The sequence below is a fragment of the Clarias gariepinus genome, chromosome 6 (assembly GCF_024256425.1).
Source record: "Clarias gariepinus isolate MV-2021 ecotype Netherlands chromosome 6, CGAR_prim_01v2, whole genome shotgun sequence".
Classification (NCBI taxonomy): domain Eukaryota; kingdom Metazoa; phylum Chordata; class Actinopteri; order Siluriformes; family Clariidae; genus Clarias; species Clarias gariepinus.
Window position 1 is genome coordinate 38,210,279 of NC_071105.1, and position 19,223 is coordinate 38,229,501.

The 19,223-nt window shown below is 40.7% G+C and overlaps 1 protein-coding gene across 1 annotated transcript; it reads right to left on the bottom strand.

The window, feature by feature from the left end:
- Positions 1–451: 451 nt before the first annotated feature.
- LOC128526724 (membrane-spanning 4-domains subfamily A member 12-like) lies at positions 452–6,591 on the bottom strand. The gene is made up of 6 exons (XM_053498858.1): positions 6,511–6,591; positions 6,291–6,404; positions 5,989–6,045; positions 3,566–3,724; positions 3,063–3,170; positions 452–517 (listed from the first exon to the last, which is right to left on the bottom strand). Exons 1-6 carry the CDS (start codon positions 6,589–6,591, stop codon positions 452–454), a joined length of 585 nt encoding a protein of 194 aa, XP_053354833.1.
- Between the last annotated feature and the right edge of the window lie 12,632 nt (positions 6,592–19,223).

Sequence of the window (19,223 nt, forward strand, 5' to 3'; positions counted from 1 at the left end):
CTCTCTCTAGACGGCTGTGGGAGGCTACAGCATCACCCCGAGATACATCGAACTTGCGATCTCCGGATGATAGGGGATCTAGGGTTAGTTGAGAATTTGAAAGGGGAAATGTTTCGTATTAAAACCAGATGTAGCGCCATATTCTGTTATCCCACACATTAAATTATGAGGTAAATTAGTCAGAAACATACACTAAATTCATGTTCACATCATGTACATTATTTTGTGTATTTACAAGAGAAAACACGTTTCGCATTAAATTCATACATAGCTGTACGTCATTCACAAAAATGCTTGACGTAAATGTCAGTTATATTTAAAACAGCAACACTGTTTTAAAAGTTTATTTGTCTTAAATGTTAATGACTACTGCCCTGTTGCACCCACACCCATCATAATAAAGTGCTTTGAGCGGCTCTTCATGAGACACATCAAGACCCTGCTGCCCCCCTCACTGGACCCATTGCAGTTTGCGTATCGTCGTTCGACGGACGGCGCCATCTCCACCACACTCCACCTGTCACTGACACACCTTCACAAGAAGGACACTTACGTCAGAATGCCGTACATAAATTTCAGTTCAGCATTTAATACAATTATCCCCTAATACCTGATCAGGAAGCTGAGCCTATTTGGCATGAACACCTCCCTATGTAACTGAATCCTGGACTTTCTGACCGAGAGACCTCAGGCAGTGTGGATCGGGAACTATACCTCCAGCACCACCACACTGAACACTGGGGCCCCCCCAGGGCTGTGTGCTCAGTCCCCTGCTGTTCACGCTGCTGACTCATGATTGCGTAGCAACACACAGCTCCAATCATATCATAAACTTTGCTGATGACACCACCGTGGTCAACGATCTATAGAACCTTCTATAGAGGGACAATCAAGAGCATCCTGAGCAGCTGAATCACTGTCTGGTTTGGGAATTGTGCCATATCAGACCGCAAGACCCTACAGCGGATAGTGAGGCCAGCTGAGAAGATAATCAGGGTCTTTTTTCCCCTCTTTTGCAGACATCTACAACACACGCTGCATCCGCAAAGCCACCAGCATTGTGGCTGACCAGACACAACCCTCTCACACACACTTCACACTCCTGCCATCTGGAAAAAGGTACCGAAGCATTCGGGCACACACATCCAGACTATGTAACAGTTTTTACCCACAATCCATCTCCTAAATACAAAGGGACTGGACTGATAAACACACACACACACCCACACACACGCTTACACACACACACACACACACACACACTAATCATTCAGACGAACTAAACATCAGGACTGAACTGATAAACACACACATGCACAATCACCTTGATCTACAACCATCTCAAAACTGACCTACCTGCACTGCTCTTTGCAAAATTTGCACAATATTTTATTTTTACTTTACTATTTGCACATTACATAATATATCAATGTTTACTGTTTCTCTTCCTACTAACTCAATTCATATGTCATCACTAAAAGAAAAAAAAAACTGTCATTCTCAGTCATTGAGTTGCCCATGTTGGTCCTGACGTTTACCTGCCGACTCGTGAGTACTCAATTTATTTCTGGATTTATTTTCATGACCAAGTGTGTGTTGTTAGAACGCAGGTTTATTTGTGTAAACTCTTGTTTTAGTTGCGAGAGAGTTCTAATAATAATTCACGTGGTTATCCTGCTTGTTCGCACTGCTTCCTCATTTGGGTTTACCATCCACGCTACACGGGCTAAGTGCTAAGTCTTCTGTTGTTGTCTCCAGTTATTCCTGTGACACAATCACAACTGAGCCAACGGTTTTTCTCTCTCTTGTGCTGCGGAATTGTGGGTAATCGACTTAATCGGTCATAGTTTGCGCCTCTTACTGGTATAAATCAGCAGTGCACATCCGTGCTACTTTTTACTATAACACTGTGACCATGTGTGTGCATATTTTATTTTGTGTTTGTATGCGTGTGTGTACAGCGTATGTGTTAAGCAAAAGAGTTCCATTAGAGAGGTTAAAGATCCATTTTTTTTCTCTGCTTTGTGTCTGTGTGCACGCGCGTCATTGGACAATTAAAATAGGAAACGTTAAATTATATGCATATGAATGTTGTCTGACATTGTGAATACACACATAGTAACACTAAAACAACAACCAATAATGAATAGTAAAATAAAAGGCCCTAATTATATTGTAAACATATTATATTACAAAATCCCTGAAAAAACTCATATGAAACATTTACACAAATGTAAGACAATTTATTTTCTTAATTTATTTTAATATTTTATTTGAAAAGTCTATCTAACAGTTATTTCTATTTTTAAAGTTTGATGTTTTTAAATGTAACATTTTTTTTAATAATAACAATTAACAAGATACATAGATAGGATATATAGCTTTTTTGCAAGATGTCCCTTTACCCCACCTGGCGGTCATTTCACGAATGACTTTGAAATATGACTGATTTATTTTGGCCACTGTCGTTTCGCCAAGGCAGTGAGGCATTCTGGTTGACTACCTACTGTATAATTATGATTTTGTTGTGAGTGACAACGGATGATTGCTGTCGAGCCTGTGGTTTGTACAACGCAGTATTGTACATCGGCTGCGAATATATCGGCTGCAAATTCATAACCTGTAAGAAAAAGATTCTGTAAAATACCATTGTTTAAACACACTTAACATAACTAAGGTTGATAACATCAGGCATTTAGATCGTACTTTCTCTCATTAAAAAATGGGTAATGAGCCAGTGATTTGGGTGACTTTTACTTTTCTTGAGCCTTGCGTTATTAAAATAGCACCTTTCAAGGATGAAAGAAAGAAAAAAAAAACATTGCCAGGACTGAGTCAACTACAGGTGAATGTGACAATGACATGCAGCATTTAAACATGGCAAACAAAAACTACACTTCAAGAACTATACCATCAGCAGGGTTCAATCGTACCTGTAGACAATTAACTTGAAGTATTTAAGATACAATGTTGTTGACACACACACACACACAGTACAGTATATAGTATAGTGCATGTGTGTGTGCGTATATTATAATGCTGTAATAATAAATATTACTCACTGTGGTCTCAGTGTATTTGGTGGCTTTACAGGCAAAACAAGATGTGCGGATAGAAATGATCAACTCAAGCAGAGAGAAAAAAAACAGCACTCCATAGATTCCAGTCCACTGGGCCAGACAGTCGTCGGACACACACACAAACACACACAGTCAAACAGACAGTCAGACAATGAAAATAAATTAAAAGGTAGGTAAGTAAGCAAGTACATAAGCAAGTAGATTTACATTTAAGATTTAGGATAATAATAATAATAATAATAATAATAATAATAAGGGGAAGAAGAAGAATGTGAGACATCGAAATTTGCATAAAGAAATATAAAACTGTCGTTTAATTTCTTGCTTTTGCTTTACAAAATAAAATGTTGTCCTATCTGTAAATGAAGATTGATACAAGAGTAAAAATTTATCTGATTTTAGAAGCCCACTAAAACATAGGATATAACAATGATGGAAACCAATAACAAAAGATATACTTCATGTGTCATCAGTGAGATACATACCAGATATGTGGCAGAAATACACTGGTAGCGGCTGTCGTAGTTAGAGCGGTGACACTCGTAACTGAACATTGACCCAAGTATCATGTCCACTGCAAACAGAATGAGGGCAAGACCTGCAGTCACAGCACTGACCACATTCATTCCCAGTGCAGCTTTTACCTAACAAACAGAGATGGGTGGAGTAGCCAAAAAATGTACTCAAGTAAGAGTAGCTGTACCTCAAAATAATATTACCCAAGTAAAAGTAAAAAGTAGTCATCCAAAATATTACTAGGTAAAGAAGTACTCAAGAGTAAAAAAGTATTCAGCTGTATACTGTATACACACACACACACACTAATACGACTGACTTTCAAACAGCTTTCTCTTGCATCTACAGTTACTCCTGTTGGATGTGGTTCGTCCTTCTTGGTGATATGCTGACATTACCCTGGATACCGTGACTCTTGAGACATCACAAAGACTTGATGTCTTAGTCACAGATGTGCCAGCGAGACGCGCACCAACAATTTGTCCTCTTTTGAACTCTGATATGTCGCCCATAATGTTATGTGCATTGCATTATTTTAAGCAAAAATACATTGCAAAAATGTGCTATTACTCTGCTAATATGAATATCAATGAAAATTGGCCAAATTTAGCTATGAAACCTCCAACAATAAATTGTCCAGTGTTTCAGTTTCATTGTCCAACTGTGTGTGTGTGTGTGTGTGTGTGTGTGTGTGTGTGTGTGTGTATATATATATATATATATATATATATATATATATATATATATAAAAGAATGTACAACACATGTGTTGATAATTCATTCTGCACTAAAATATACTTATATTTATAGACTGTTAAAATAACATTATATGTACAATTAAAATTAACATATAATAACACAAACGCTAGTAGCAGCATGGATTTTTGGATGTTCGGCAAAATTAGAGAAAAATTTTGTTTGTGCATGTGCAAGTGAGCGTATGTAGGATGGATTCACAGGTAGGATGAATTTATAGAACACTGGCCTGACGTGATTGGCCAAATGGAGTTATGTGATTATTGTTGCTGCGTCCGATTGGTGAAACAGACCTTGAACGTGATACTAATTTTATAAAACAGTCCCACGACAGTTTCCCTGATTTTCCCACTAATTTAGTCACGTCAAATTTCTCCCCATTACTAGAGGGCTCCTACATTAAGGGTACTACTACCATTCAGCTGGGACGGCTGCAGACTATCACGTGTTTCCTCTGAACCACATGATGCCAGCCAACCGCATCTTTTTGAACTGCTCACTCACGCACCGTTAGGGGCAGCGTAACACACTGAGGACAGCGTTATGCACTCCTTCCGCGTGCGTAAGCTCACAGACACCCCTGATTGGCTGTAGAGCTGTGATTAATGTGGGAGAATGAAGTACCTCTCATCCCTCCCCGATGAGAGAGCTCGGCCAATCAGCTCTCTCGAGACCTCCGGCTGTGAAAGGTTACAGCAACCAGCGATCTCCGGCACTTTACCACTGCGCCACTCGGGGGCCAAACAAGATATATAATCAATAAATTATGATTTGTTAGTTAAATCTACCAACAGTTAGTCTAAATATCGGGTGAAAGTGAAAAATAAATTGTAACTGGTATAAAAAGTGGAGGAGAATAAACCATGGAGGTAGTGCACAGTCCTGGAAAATTTGCGAAATTAATTTATGTTTCCACTTGTTCAGCTTATATAATACCAGCTAACTTACAGGTTCCGGGGTTACAAAAAGTCCCTATAAAATGGAAAGCTTGTGTTCTAGGGTGTGCAGTCCCTTATTCCACATGCCTTTAATCAGGTGTTAGAGGGAGATTTGGGATGCAGCCGTGTGGTAGACGCTAGTTAGCTTTGTAACTAGTGTTAGCCGTGAACAGAAGAACACGGACGGTTAAGGTGCATTTCAAAACATCTAAGAAGCAGTTGCTAAGGACACAAAGTTTGAAATGACATGACGTTATCAGCTGTGTTTTCATTCTAAAAATACTTCTGTGACTAGATTTAAGTGTTGGTTTTGGCAAGCAGCTGCTCTCTCCTTAATACTTTATACAGACAGTATAGACCTCTGTTAGATGGAAAAAGTTAGCTAGTGGGTAAGACTTTGCAAGGTGTTTTATGTAAGGAAGTTACTGTACTTAATGTAAGACAGCTCTCTAAGTGGTTTTAGCATTTCTTGATGGAACACCATTGGCAACATTTCTTATGGTGTGTTTTTTTTGCAAAAAAAAAATAATAATAATAATTCCCATTGTGTACACAGCCATGCAAGAGCTAACCAGACCCCCAATGTTATTTTCCTTTTTTGACTGTTTGACAACCTTAATGTTGTTTAAATGTAAATAAAAAATGGTTTAACAGCTTCAAGACAAAATGGAAATTATCATCAGTTCATGGTTACATACCACACAGGAATTAGTGTTGTTCGCTGCAGCAACTGACAGAGCACCAGAAGTTATAAACTGCTTAAAACAGAAGAAAAAACAGTGTATAACAAATGCTAATAACAAAGCAATAGTATAAAATTTTTTTTTTCAAAATGTAAGTAATGAAAAGAATATGAAAAAAAATGCTAAAAAATGCAGAAAGAAAAAAAATTAGGAAAAAGACATTAGTCACAGAAACAGTTCCCATCGTGATGCTAATGCCACTATGCTTCAATATTAAGGCAATGCTGTGTAGAAGTTAATGTGGAAATATAACATACGAGAAATGATCCCCACAGAGTGATTCCACTGATAACTGCCGGTGTAAAAACAACCATGGATACAATGATAATACCAAACAAAAGAGTGAAAACTCCAATCATGATCTGGACAGTCTGCGGACAAAAAAAGAAGGCAAATCTGTTTACAGTATTTACAGGCAAATATAAAAATGTTATCTAAGCACAACTATAAAGACATTTGGGAATGAATGTATCTCACCCCTAATGCTTTGGGCTCGGCTTTCATAAAAGTTGAGAGTTGGGAGAGTTGGGGATTAGGCGTTGTTGTTCCAGGGGTCATGATGAAGAGGAGTTGGCTCTCTAGGAACAGACATAGCAAGTTGGAGAAGTCGTAATTTATATTGTATTAGAAAGAGTAATCACAAGGTACTATGTCTGGCATGTAAAAATAATAATAATAAAATAACTTTTAGTCTGATTTAGATGCTTTTACAAATTTTAAGCAGTACATATGTGTTGCATTGTCTACATATTTTAAAAAGTTCTTTCTAAAATATATTTGAAAAAATGCAAATAGAACAAGACAATGAGATATTTAGCTTGAGTTCAGTAAAGATGTTTCAGTGATCACATATTTTGTTCTATAAAATCTTAGAAAAAAATTATAATAAAATAATACATCCGAATATATTTGTGTTCCTTACCTACAACTATCGGTATAGATAAATTACAGATATTACCGTGTCTTTAAGGATTATTAGGGATGTCTTGAAAAATATTGCAATAACTAGTTTTATTTATAAATTAATTTATTTTAAATAGCATAAGCACCATGGGTTGGGTATTTTTTATATGTTCTCAAGGGACAGGAATCTTTTTATTAGATTACATTGTCTTACAATATTATAAAACCTTACAGTGCCCCCTTAAATTATAACAGAATTTACTTAATACAATTTATAACGTGGTTACAAATCTGCCATGTGTGTTTTCAGACTATTACAGTTGTGTTTATGGGCTAAGGTGAGGAAAAATCAGTGTCCAAAACATCAATCGTCACCGTCATCTTTCAAGCTGATCTCTTCTTCGACCCAGATACTTTACCTATAGTAGAGAGTCAGTTGGAGCCCAGAAGAGAGGTTACTAGCACTTCATTATGGGCCCATGCCTTCAATCCTTCACTACAGAAGATACGCATCAGCATATAAATTATTACAATCTTAGATTAGAGTTACATATGAATTATTGATGGATATCTTTTATGAATTGTGCCAGAATTCCACCTTGTCTGATGTTGCTATGAGAAAGCCTTTGGTTAGACATAAACAACATTTATAAAGTTTATTGGACACAATAATGTCAACCATCAGCTGATCCAATGAAATTTCTGTATCTGAAATAAAAGAGAAGGTTGTTTAATGGCATCACACATTGTCACGATTAGTTATGCTGCTGCTTCCTTCCAGTGTACTTTTTTCAGTTGAGGAAATTGGGATTAAATCTTGCTGCTGCTGTTTTTCCCGTAATAGCAATATACTTATGTGTATACAGAAGTACAGTCAAATACAACATGGATGACATGAATCTTTGTCACATAGAATCTGTACAAATGTTTGTCATGTCAGGTGTGTTAGTTTAAATATTAGTTGAAGTCAGTCAGTTCTTTGTCTGTGTTAGGAGTGTATGCCGCTCTGTCATGAGCTCTCAAGCCGTCTTGTGCTTAATTTAGAGCAGCGGAGCTCAACGCTGCATAATTTGGTATCCAACTTGTGCCAATAGTTGGTTATTTTTCAATCAAGAATTAATCTATTAACTTACATATTTTTGTTACTGCAGTCATTATATTGTGTGCACAAATGTAATAATTTTATAAGCATGCTTTGAGTGTTGGTGAAACAGACCTTGAACGTGATACTAATTTTATAAAACAGTCCCACGACAGTTTCCCTGATTTTCCCACTAATTTAGTCACGTCAAATTTCTCCCCATTACTAGAGGGCTCCTACATTAAGGGTACTACTACCATTCAGCTGGGACGGCTGCAGACTATCACGTGTTTCCTCTGAACCACATGATGCCAGCCAACCGCATCTTTTTGAACTGCTCACTCACGCACCGTTAGGGGCAGCGTAACACACTGAGGACAGCGTTATGCACTCCTTCCGCGTGCGTAAGCTCACAGACACCCCTGATTGGCTGTAGAGCTGTGATTAATGTGGGAGAATGAAGTACCTCTCATCCCTCCCCGATGAGAGAGCTCGGCCAATCAGCTCTCTCGAGACCTCCGGCTGTGAAAGGTTACAGCAACCAGCGATCTCCGGCACTTTACCACTGCGCCACTCGGGGGCCAAACAAGATATATAATCAATAAATTATGATTTGTTAGTTAAATCTACCAACAGTTAGTCTAAATATCGGGTGAAAGTAAAAATAAATTATTACTGGTATAAAAAGGGGAGGAGAATAAATCATGGAGGTAGTGCACAGTCCTGGAAAATTTGCAAAATTACTTTATGTTTCCACTTATTCAGCTTATATAATACCAGCTAACTTACAGGTTTCGGGGTTACAAAAAGTCCCTATTAAGTGGAAAGCTTGTGTTCTAGGGTGTGCAGTCCCTTATTCCACACGCCTTTAATCAGGTGTTAGAGGGAGATTTGGGATGCAGCCGTGTGGTAGACGCTAGTTAGCTTTGTAACTAGTGTTAGCCGTGAACAGAAGAACACGGACGGTTAAGGTGCATTTCAAAACATCTAAGAAGCAGTTGCTAAGGACACAAAGTTTGAAATGACATGACGTTATCAGCTGTGTTTTCATTCTAAAAATACTTCTGTGACTAGATTTAAGTGTTGGTTTTGGCAAGCAGCTGCTCTCTCCTTAATACTTTATACAGACAGCATGCTTTGAGTGTTGGTGAATTGTAGTGTATCAAAGTTAGGCGGACACCTCAAGATAGTCGGTTTAATTACAGACACTTTAAGCTCGTTAATTACAGACACTTTAAGCTCGTTTCATTGAATTATTCCATAATATATCCCTTTTTATTTATTTTTCTTACAGGTACTGTGACGTTCAAACAAAGTATATACTGTAATTTTCAGCTTCAATTTTCTGTTTTCATTTGTTTCAAGCAAACTGCCACTTAAACACATTTTAGGATCAAAAAAAGTAAAAGAAAAAAATCTGTTAAGCAGTGTCACTAGCATGTAAGTATACTTTATTCCATATAAACATAAGTACATAAATCTATGTGTATAAAATATATTAGATAAATTAAATAAATAGAGATTTTTACCTGATAAAACACGTTGCTTGTTTTATCCTGCCTGGCTGCGTTTGAACCAGTGGAGGTTTTAAATCTTCTCTTTTTTACCTGCTCAAACACGTGTTTGTGGCTAATTGCCCTCATTTTGGTTAGACATGAGACAGCCTATGATCTCAAAGACGATCAGATGACATTTTATCTTTATTTAATCATGAAATTTTATCAATTTCTTTAGAATTTAAGTTTTTTATTCAAGACAACCTTTTTAGTTTATCTCTAGCATGGTACAAGACAAAAAAATATATTACATTGAAGGGACTTGAGACATAAAAGATGCTACAAGAACAATCTTCTTCAATGACTTTTAAATCTTCCAGACAACAATAGGTTGAGGGAGTGGATTTTTAAGTTTGTTGTTCATGAAACTTACAGACAGAATAAACCTGTTTTAGAAATATCAGTTAAGGTCTAAGAGAGAAAGAAAACAAAAAGCAAATGATTAAAGTTTAAATATTTTTCAGCTTTCTTCAGAACAACGATCAGGTAGTGGTCTGTGGTTTCCTGCAGCTTGAGCAGTACTTCTGAAACCAATGTGGTTTTTCAGCTGAAGTTTCAAGATCATTATTATAATAAGTCAATGGGAAAAAAATGACATCCTGCTTCAATGTTGGTCAGATAATCTTTGGTTAACAGATGTTTCCCTTTACTCATTGCTTTAGTGGAGATATTTTTTTTTTTCTTACCTAATTAAAAAACGTCTCCGGTTACTTTGCTGTAACCCTGTTCCCTGAAAAGGCGGGAACGAGATGCTGCATGAAAAAGCTATGGGAATATCTTTTCATGTTGCCAATTGTGAAGCATGTGTGTATTAAACACGCCAAATTTCGGCTTATATAACCTCCGTCAGGTGATGTCATCTGATAAGACGCACCTGCAGGTTATAAATAGGTGTGAACTGGCAACATTCCTCAGATTGATTTGTCTTGTGCGGCATTGGGACGCAGCACATCGTTCCCGCCTTTTCAGGGAACAGGGTTACAGCAAAGTAATCCGAGACGTTCCCTTTTAAAGGCTACACTCGATGCTGCGTGAAAACACTATGGGAACGAGAGTACCGACATCATCGCACTGCAAGTGTCTGGACCCCGAATTGTGTAGCGTGTGCGCACAAGGCCGAGAGGTCTCAGAACTACGTCTGGGAAGCTGACTTGAGGACTCGTGAGCCCGGAGTGGCAGGAACATCCAGACTATAAAATCTAACAAATGTGTGCGGAGAGGACCAGCCCGCCGCGTCACACACTTGTTGCAGGGGAATACCTCTTGCTAGTGCAATAGATGAAGCAATCCGCCTGGTTAAATGAGCCCTGATTCCTAGAGGCGAAGTAAGTCCACGCGCCTCATAGAAGAGAGCAATAGCATCTCTCACCCAGTGTGACAAGGTCTGTGTAGTGGCGGTCGCCCCCGGTTGCGGCCTCCATAGCATATAAAGAGCTGCTCTGATTTACGCCACTGGCTGGTGCGGTGGACGTAGATCTGAAGAGCACGTACTAGACACAGTAGGTGAAATTTCCACTGCTCTGAAGCTGTAAAAGGCAGACGACAGGAGCTCTAGCTCCCTCCAAGATGGCGCCGGTGAGGTCGGCTGCCGTCACGACTGCTCCAACCACCTTTTTTGTTTTTGTTTTTTAAGTTAGTTTTCAGTGTTTTAAAATCGGCAAAATCATCACCATGGAGTACATTAGGTATGATAGAGACACTCTTGTTTTTATTGGTATACAATGTACTCACAATTCGACGTTTTTAACTCCGGATCCGAGCTGGCCGAGATCCTGAGGGACAACAAAGGACGCGACGTGAAGCGGCGGCCCTGAGGGAAACGAGCCGGTGTCAGGAACAGGCTGAGAGCCCGTGCACACCGCACACCTCTGCCTAGTATCCTGCTCGCCAACGTCCAGTCACTGAAGAACAAGCTCGATGACCTCAGGGCCAGGGTAAAGTTCCAGAGAGACATTTGAGACTGCAATCTTCTCTGCTTCACTGAGACATGGCTGAACCCAGCGGTGCCGGACCACGCCATCCAGCCAGCCGAGTCCTTCTCGGTTCACCGCGGGACTCGGGGAAGTCAAGGGGAGGCGGCGTGTGTTTAATGGTGAACAGCAGCTGGTGCAACAGCGCGAGCATTGTTCCTCTCACACGCTCCTGCACACGAAATCTGGAACTACTGTCCATCATGTGTCGTCCTTTTTATCTACCTCGGGAGTTTACATCTGTCATAATCAGCGCAGTTTATATTCCACCACAAGCGGACATGGACACTGCTAGCGGCACTAACGGCTACAGACAGAAAGACACTGCCAGCACCGGAAACGCATTCATCATCACCGAGCATGACGTGAGGAGAGCCTTCAAGAGAGTGAACACCAAGAAAGCAGCAGGACCAGACGGCATCTCAGGTCATATTCTTTGAGCCTGCGCTGACCAGCTAGCACCTGTGTTCACATTCAACATCTCTTTATCTCAGTCGGTGATCCCCACATGCTTCAAAGAGTCCATCATTGTTCCTGTCCCGAAGAAACCACATCCTGCTTCTCTCAATGACTATCGCCCTGTAGCCCTCACCTTAGTAGTGATAAAGTGCTTTAAACGCCTGGTCAGAGACTTCATCATCTCTTCACTACCGGACACATTCGATCCACTTCAGTTTGCATACCGCCAGAACCGTTCCACAGACGATGCAATCCTCATCTCCTCCACACATCACTTACTCACCTGGACACTAGGAAAGGCAATTATGTTAAAATGCTCTTCATCGACTACAGCTCTGCATTTAATACCCTAATTCCCTCCACACTCACCACCAAGCTGGAGCCCCTGGGATTTAGCTCATCAATGGGTCAGTGGATCTTCAATTTTCTGACTGGCAGACCACAGGCAGTAAGGATGGGCGGACATGTCTCAGCCTCACTCACTCTCAGCACTGGAGCCCCCCACGGTTGTGTTCTGAGCCCCCTGCTGTACTCTTTGAACACCCATGACTGCGTGGCCACCACCAATTCCACCGCCATCATCAAGTTTGCTGACGACACTGTCGTGGTAGGCCTGATCACCAACAATGATGAGTCGGCCCACCTAAAAGAGATTGTAAATCTGAAGAACTGGTGCCAGAGGAACAATCTCTTCCTGAACGTCAGCAAGACAAAGGAGCTGACAGTGGACTTTAGTACAAAGCAGTAGAGGAACTACCAGACTCCCATCATCAACAGGAGCTCAGTGGAGAGAGTGGACAGCTTCAAATACCTCGGTGTTCACATCACGCAGGACCTGTCATGGTCCTGTCACATCAACACGGTGGTAAAATAGGGCCAGCAGCGTCCCTACCACCTCAGACGCTTGAGAGACTTTAGACTGCCCTCTAAGATGCTCAGGAATTTCTACTTCTGTACCATAGAGAGCATCCTGACGGGAAACATCACGACCTGGTTTGGAAACAGCACCATGCAGGACAGACGAGCTCTACAGAGGGTGGTGCGATTAGCTCAGGGCATCATCCGCATCGAGCTCCCTGACCTGCACTTGATCTACATTAATATTAATATTTACTTCTTATATATAGTTTTCTTTTACTTTTTAAGGTCACCGGCATGTATGACTGTGTATGTGACAAATACAATTTAAATTTGAATTTAAATAGCGGCTAGAATAGTGTCAATTATGCTGGCTGGGAGACCAGCTTGACTTAGTAGGTCCCGTTCAGGGGCCAAACATGAAGGTTCCGAAGCTCAGGTCGAGGATAAAATATTGTCCCCTGCGCCTGTGACAGAAGATCCCTCCTCACTGGAATTATCCAGGGTAAGCCAACGAGGAGAGATATTAGATCCAAGAAGCATACCCTGGCCGGCCAACGGGGCGCTATCAGTAAGAGGCGCAAACCATGTTGACGGACCCTCGCCAGGACTCCTGGGAGCAGAGGTATTGAAAAAAACGCATAAAGGAGTAAATTAGGCCACGTATGGGCCATCGTGTCCAGGGGAGCTGGATGAGTCAGAGAGTAGTAGAGGGGACATTGTGCTGTCTTTTGGGAGGCAAAGAGGTCCACCTATGCTGTAAAGAATCTTTCCCAGATTTGGCTGACTACGTCGGGGTGGAGTTTCCATTCCCCGTGTGTCACAGCTTGTCTGGACAATAAATCTGCTCCCACATTCATGTGCCCTGGAATGTAAATCACCCTGAGGGACAGAAACTTGCCCTGTGCCCAGAGCATAACCTGATGCGCTAGCTCGTTTAAGTGGTGCAAGTACAGTCCGCCCTGGTGATTTATATAGGAGACTACCGATGTGTTGTCCACCTGCACTAGAACATGGTAGCCTCTCAGCTAGGGTTAGTCTTAATCTCATCGTACATGTATATATTGTTAATTGCATATGTGTACAGTGACAATAAAAATGCATTCTATTCTATTTTATTCTATTCAGCTGCTGGAGGACCAAAAATAGAGCCATCATTTCGAGGCAATTAATGTGCCATGCGAGAAGATGGCCTCTCCAGCGCCCTTGGGCTGGATGGTGCCCCAGTCAGTAAGGGAAAGTGTCTGTCGTTAGCATTTTGCGACAACAAGACGGACCTAGAGTGGGACCCAAGGTGAGAAACCGGGGTCTGAACCACATAGAAAAGGTACTGCCAGTTTCTCCAAAAAGTCCTTACAGGGGGTGCCCAGCTGCTGACGCTCTCCTTCTGCGCCTCTTGCCTGGCAGGAATCAGATCTGGTAGAGGCTCGACTCTTGAGCACGGCGTTGGAGAAATTTCCCAAAAGCCTGTTCATATAGCTTAGCTTTTCAGAACCAAGTGGCGACGGAATTCACAGCGTCGCCAAATAGGCCGAAAGGTGAGACAGGGGCATCAAGGAGGAATGTTCGATTTTTGTCCTTGATGCCTGTCAGATTCAACCACAGGTGTCTTTCAGCAGTCACCAAGAAGGCCATAGAACGGCTGATTGCACAGGCTGTCTGTTCAGTCACACGCAGGAATAAATCAGTAGCCCAGCGTAATTCATTGAATGTTTTGTGATTCAGTGTGCCGCTAGTGCTTAAAATTTTCAGCAGATTAGCCTGATATGCCTGCAAAACCGCCATGGTGTGGCGGAATGCTTTCCCTATCAGGGTAGAAGTTGTTCTACACGGCTTGGAGGGAAATGTTGGTTTCTTTAATGAGGATAATGTCCCAGGAGAGAGATAGACTGCACACGTCTATTTTATCTGGGGCATCATACTATAGCCTCGTGCTTTTGCATCAACGATGTTCGAATAAAACGAAGTCAATGGTACAAAAATACGGGAAGAAAAAGGCTTACTCCAAGAACGAGATAACTCGTTGTGGAGGTACTCAAAAAATGTAAGAGAGAGTGGCGTTGTGGCTCCATCTCCTGGCCACCCGACAAAAATCTTTCATCTAATTTAGATTGTTTTGGATGAGCCTGCTCCTGTAGACAGTCAATATGCAGTCGTTTGGCTGCGCACGTTATGACTTCGCGCAATTCCTCATATTCTTCATCATCCTTAGATGATCGTTCTGAGGAAGCTACTTCCATTTCCACAGAAGCAGGAGAGCAAGTCTTTTCAACACACCCACAAGAAGCACCGGAGTGCGCTCGTGAAGTGGAAAGAGAGACTTCGGGATGGGGGGAGAGCGCAAGAGAAAGTAGGGACTCCGTCTCTCGTGCCTCGGCCAGATCTGCTTGTGATCCCCATTAGTGCAGCACGGCTCGTGGTTCCCTAAAGAACGCAAGGCGGGTGCGAAACAGCTTCATGGGGAGAAGATCACAATGTTCACACTCTCCATTAAGCCCTTCGAGAGCGTGCTTCTCACCCAAACATTTGAAGCAGAAAGTATGCATATTGCCCTCCAAAAGAAAATTTTCGCAAGGAGGGGACATTTAACTCTAAACTCCGCCATATTATCTGGTGAGTTTTACGAGCTTTAATTCTGCTTGTTTATATTTTTAGTATGCTTTTGCTGACACACAAACACAAGCACAATGCAGTGAAGAAAAAGATCTGAGGAATGTTGCCGGTTCACTCCTATTTATAACCTGCAGGTGCGTCTAATCAGATGACATCACCTGACCGAGGTTATATAAGCCAAAATTTGGCGTGTTTGGTACACACATGCTTCACAACCGGGAACATGAAAAGATATTCCCATAGCGTTTTCACGCAGCATCGAGCGTAGCCTTTGAAAGGGAACAGTATTTTGAGAAAAAGTGTGTACAGCAATACTCTGGAAAGTGTACTGTGCATATACACTCTTTAGGATAGTTTTTGTTTGGTAGGATCAGTCTTGTTTATGCTCTTGGAAAGAACTTTGCTATTTTCTGATCTTGAACTTATGTCAGAATAAATAAATTAAAACTAGAAAATAAAGAACCCATAGTGCTAAAATGTCTTTGAATAATAATAATAATAATAATAGTAGGTTATGCTGGATTTTAAAAGAAATAATCCTTGTAGAAAGAAAAATAGTCTTCGTATGGTCCACAACTCTTACTGTTATCACACTGAAGTTAATAGTTTTTTCTTACAACAGCATGCCCCGAACAGGTGCTGCTAATCATCAACCATTGTTAAATTGATCATTAGCTAACTTTCATAAAAATTTGGGCAGTTTAATGGTCTTGAGCATTTAGGTGTGTTAACACAGTGCCAAGAGGGAAAGACATAATAATTGTCTTAGAGAAACAATTGTTTCTGCACATCAATCTCGAAAAGGGTTATGAATCAATTTCCCAACAATTTGTTCAATGTTCTACTGTGAGAAATATTCACACGTGGAAAGCATTTAAGACCGTTGCAAATCTTCCTAGAAATGGACATCCCAGCACATTCACCCCAAAGTCAGACCATGCAATCTTTAGAGGACAAAAAAACAAACAAAAAAAAAATACAATGTGCTACGTCTTCGACCCTACAGGCCTCACTGAGCGCTGTTTAATACCAAAGTCTATGACATTACAAATAGAAAAAGATTTGATAGAGGCTAGAAAAAAGCTTTTTCTGTCTTAAAATAACATAGAAGCATGATTGAGGTTTGCAAAGCATCTGAACAAACCACAAGGCTACGGACAGATAAAAGCAAAAAAAATGCTAGATCTCATGGTTCTGGCTGAAGTATACATAGACAACAGCTCAGAAAGATAAGAAGGAGCTAGACCATTTAAAGATTTAAAAACCAGGAGAAGGATTTTAAATTAGATCCTGTATGCAACAGGAAGCCAGTGAAGAGAGGCAAGCACCGGAGTTATATGCTCTAGCCACTTGGTACCAGTCAGCAACCGAGCAGCTGCATTTTGAACAAGTTGGAGACGCTGTAATGACAACTGGTCAAGGCCATAATAAAGGGAGTTGCAGTAGTCCAGGTGACAGGTAACAAAAAGGTGAATAACCTGTTCAAAAATGGGAGCTGGAAGGTATGGCTTTACCTTGGCTAACCTAAGTTGAAAGAAACTTGACTGGACAACTGCACTAACTTGCTTATGAAATTTAAAAGACTTGTCAAATAACACTCCCAGGTTTTTTTACATGTGGTTTGCAATATAAGGATAATGTGCCCAAAGCACTATCCACTCCATTTATAACCGCAGTATCACCAAAAATTACTATTTCAGTTTTCTTTTCATTTAACTTAAGAAAATTAATGGACATCCACTGATTAATTTCAGTAAGGCAGTTCATTAGGTTGCTAAAAGATCCTGTGCCTGATCTTAACGGCAAGTAAATTTGTATGTCATCAGCAAAGCAATGAAAAGTAATATTATACTTGAAGAAGATTGATCCCAAGAGCAACAAATAAAGCCCAAAAAGAGTTGGGCCAAGGATAGAACCTTGTGGCACACCACAATTAAGATGGGCTACCTCCTCTTAATTATAAGGGCCCATTTTAACAAAAAAATTATTTTTGGGAAAGGTATGAATGAAACCACTGAAGAGCAGTGCCCTTAAGGCCAACACACAGTTTTAAGCAAGATAAAAGTATATTGTGGTCAACCGTAAAGCTGCTGTTAGGTCTAACAATAAGAGGGCAGCAGAATTGCCAGAATCTGTAGTTAAAAGGAGATCATTAAAAACTCTTAAAAGTGCAGTCTCAGTGCTATGCCGTGATTTAAAACCAGATTGAAATTTAAATCAAGATAAGCCTGCAGCTGCGTATAGACAACTTTTTCTAAAATTTTTGAGAGAAAAGGCAGCTTCAAGACTGGTCTATAATTTGACATGACGGTCGGGTCTAGATTGTGTTTTTTAATAAGTGGTTGCACTGCAGCCTGTTTAAACCGGGATGGAACGAAACCTGTAGCAATGGAAGCATTAATTAATTTCAAAAGATAGGGCCTGATAGTGTTAAAAGTGTTTTTAAACAAGCTGGGTGGAAAACCAGTGGGCAATAATAGGGTCTTAAGTAATGAATTAATTTAGATAATTTCCTTTAGAGAAGCTGCAAGACAGCTGAGCACACTGGAAGAGCACTAGGGTCCACAACAGAAGTTAAAGAAACAGAGGACCTAATTGTTAAAACCTTGTCTATAAAAATGCCAAGAATTGTTCACACATACTAGGTGAGGGCACAGCACCAGCAGTATCACATGGATTAATAATGCGATTAAATACATTAAAAAGAACTTTGTGCCTGTGGCTATTAGCAGACACAATGTTAGACATAAACTGGGTCTTAGCGGTCTTTACAGCATGTTGATAGGTATATAAACACTCTCATGTGCGTGCGTGCGTACGTACGTTCAACCAAGGCTCGGTCATCGGTTTAGAGTGCGCGGGCGCGAGGGAAGCAATGGAGTCCAATATATCAACACAGGTGGAATTAAAATGTTCAGTCCTCAACGCTTTCACAGTCAGAATTGATCAGTCCAGAGTCATTAAAAGCATCAGAGAACTGGGAAACCGTGAGGGCACTGAGCATCCATCTCTTACGCACTGGAGTGCGCTGGTTATCCACCGGGGAGTGTAGCTTTAAATTAAACAGCGCAGAAAAGTGATCGGAAATGCAGACGTTAGATATTTCCGTGATACACACATCTAAGCCCTGTAACAACACCAAGTCCAGTTTATGTCCTTTTTCGTGGGTAGGGGGCAGCGACCCACTGCACCAAATTAAACGAGTCGATGATATTCAAAAAATCCTTGACCAAGGGTTTAAATTCACAGCAGAGATAAATATTAAAATCCCCAACAATTAAAAAGCGGTCAAATTGAAGAACAATGCCCGCCATAAAATCATAAAACTCTTGAATAAAATCTTAAATAAATTTGGGAGGACGATAAACATGCGCACACAGGACAGGAGTATCCAGGTACAGCTCAAATAGCTGAAGTTCAAAACTGGAGACTGAATAGGGTTGAAATGATTGTTTGCAGCAAAAGCAAGAATTGAAAACTGTGGCCAAGCCTCCACCTCTACCTAAGGTCCGGGGAGAACTAAAGAATGGGCAGTCTGGAAGAAGTTCAAAAAAGGCTACAGACTCAACACATCGAAGCCACGTCTGTCAAAAACAGAAAATCCAATTGCCTCGATCTGAAGAAAACATTCAGTATAAAAGTTGTTTGCTAGCGATCTAGCATTGTATAAAGCCATCCAAAGGGTACAGTCCTGAATGCCTGAAGGACAGGCACGAGCCAGGGAGCAGAGGTTAGTAAGATCCATGCCAC

Bases quoted from the DNA above. Each gene is read 5' to 3' on its own strand.
- LOC128526724 (XM_053498858.1), bottom strand. From the start codon at position 6,591: ATGACCCCTGGAACAACAACGCCTAATCCCCAACTCTCCCAACTCTCA. The intron at 3,725-5,988 runs GTATGTAACCAT...TCTGTTTGTTAG, and splicing joins ACAACACTAATTCCTGTGTG to GTAAAAGCTGCACTGGGAAT. The intron at 3,171-3,565 runs GTATGTATCTCA...TGTCTGGCCCAG, and splicing joins GTATTTCTGCCACATATCTG to TGGACTGGAATCTATGGAGT.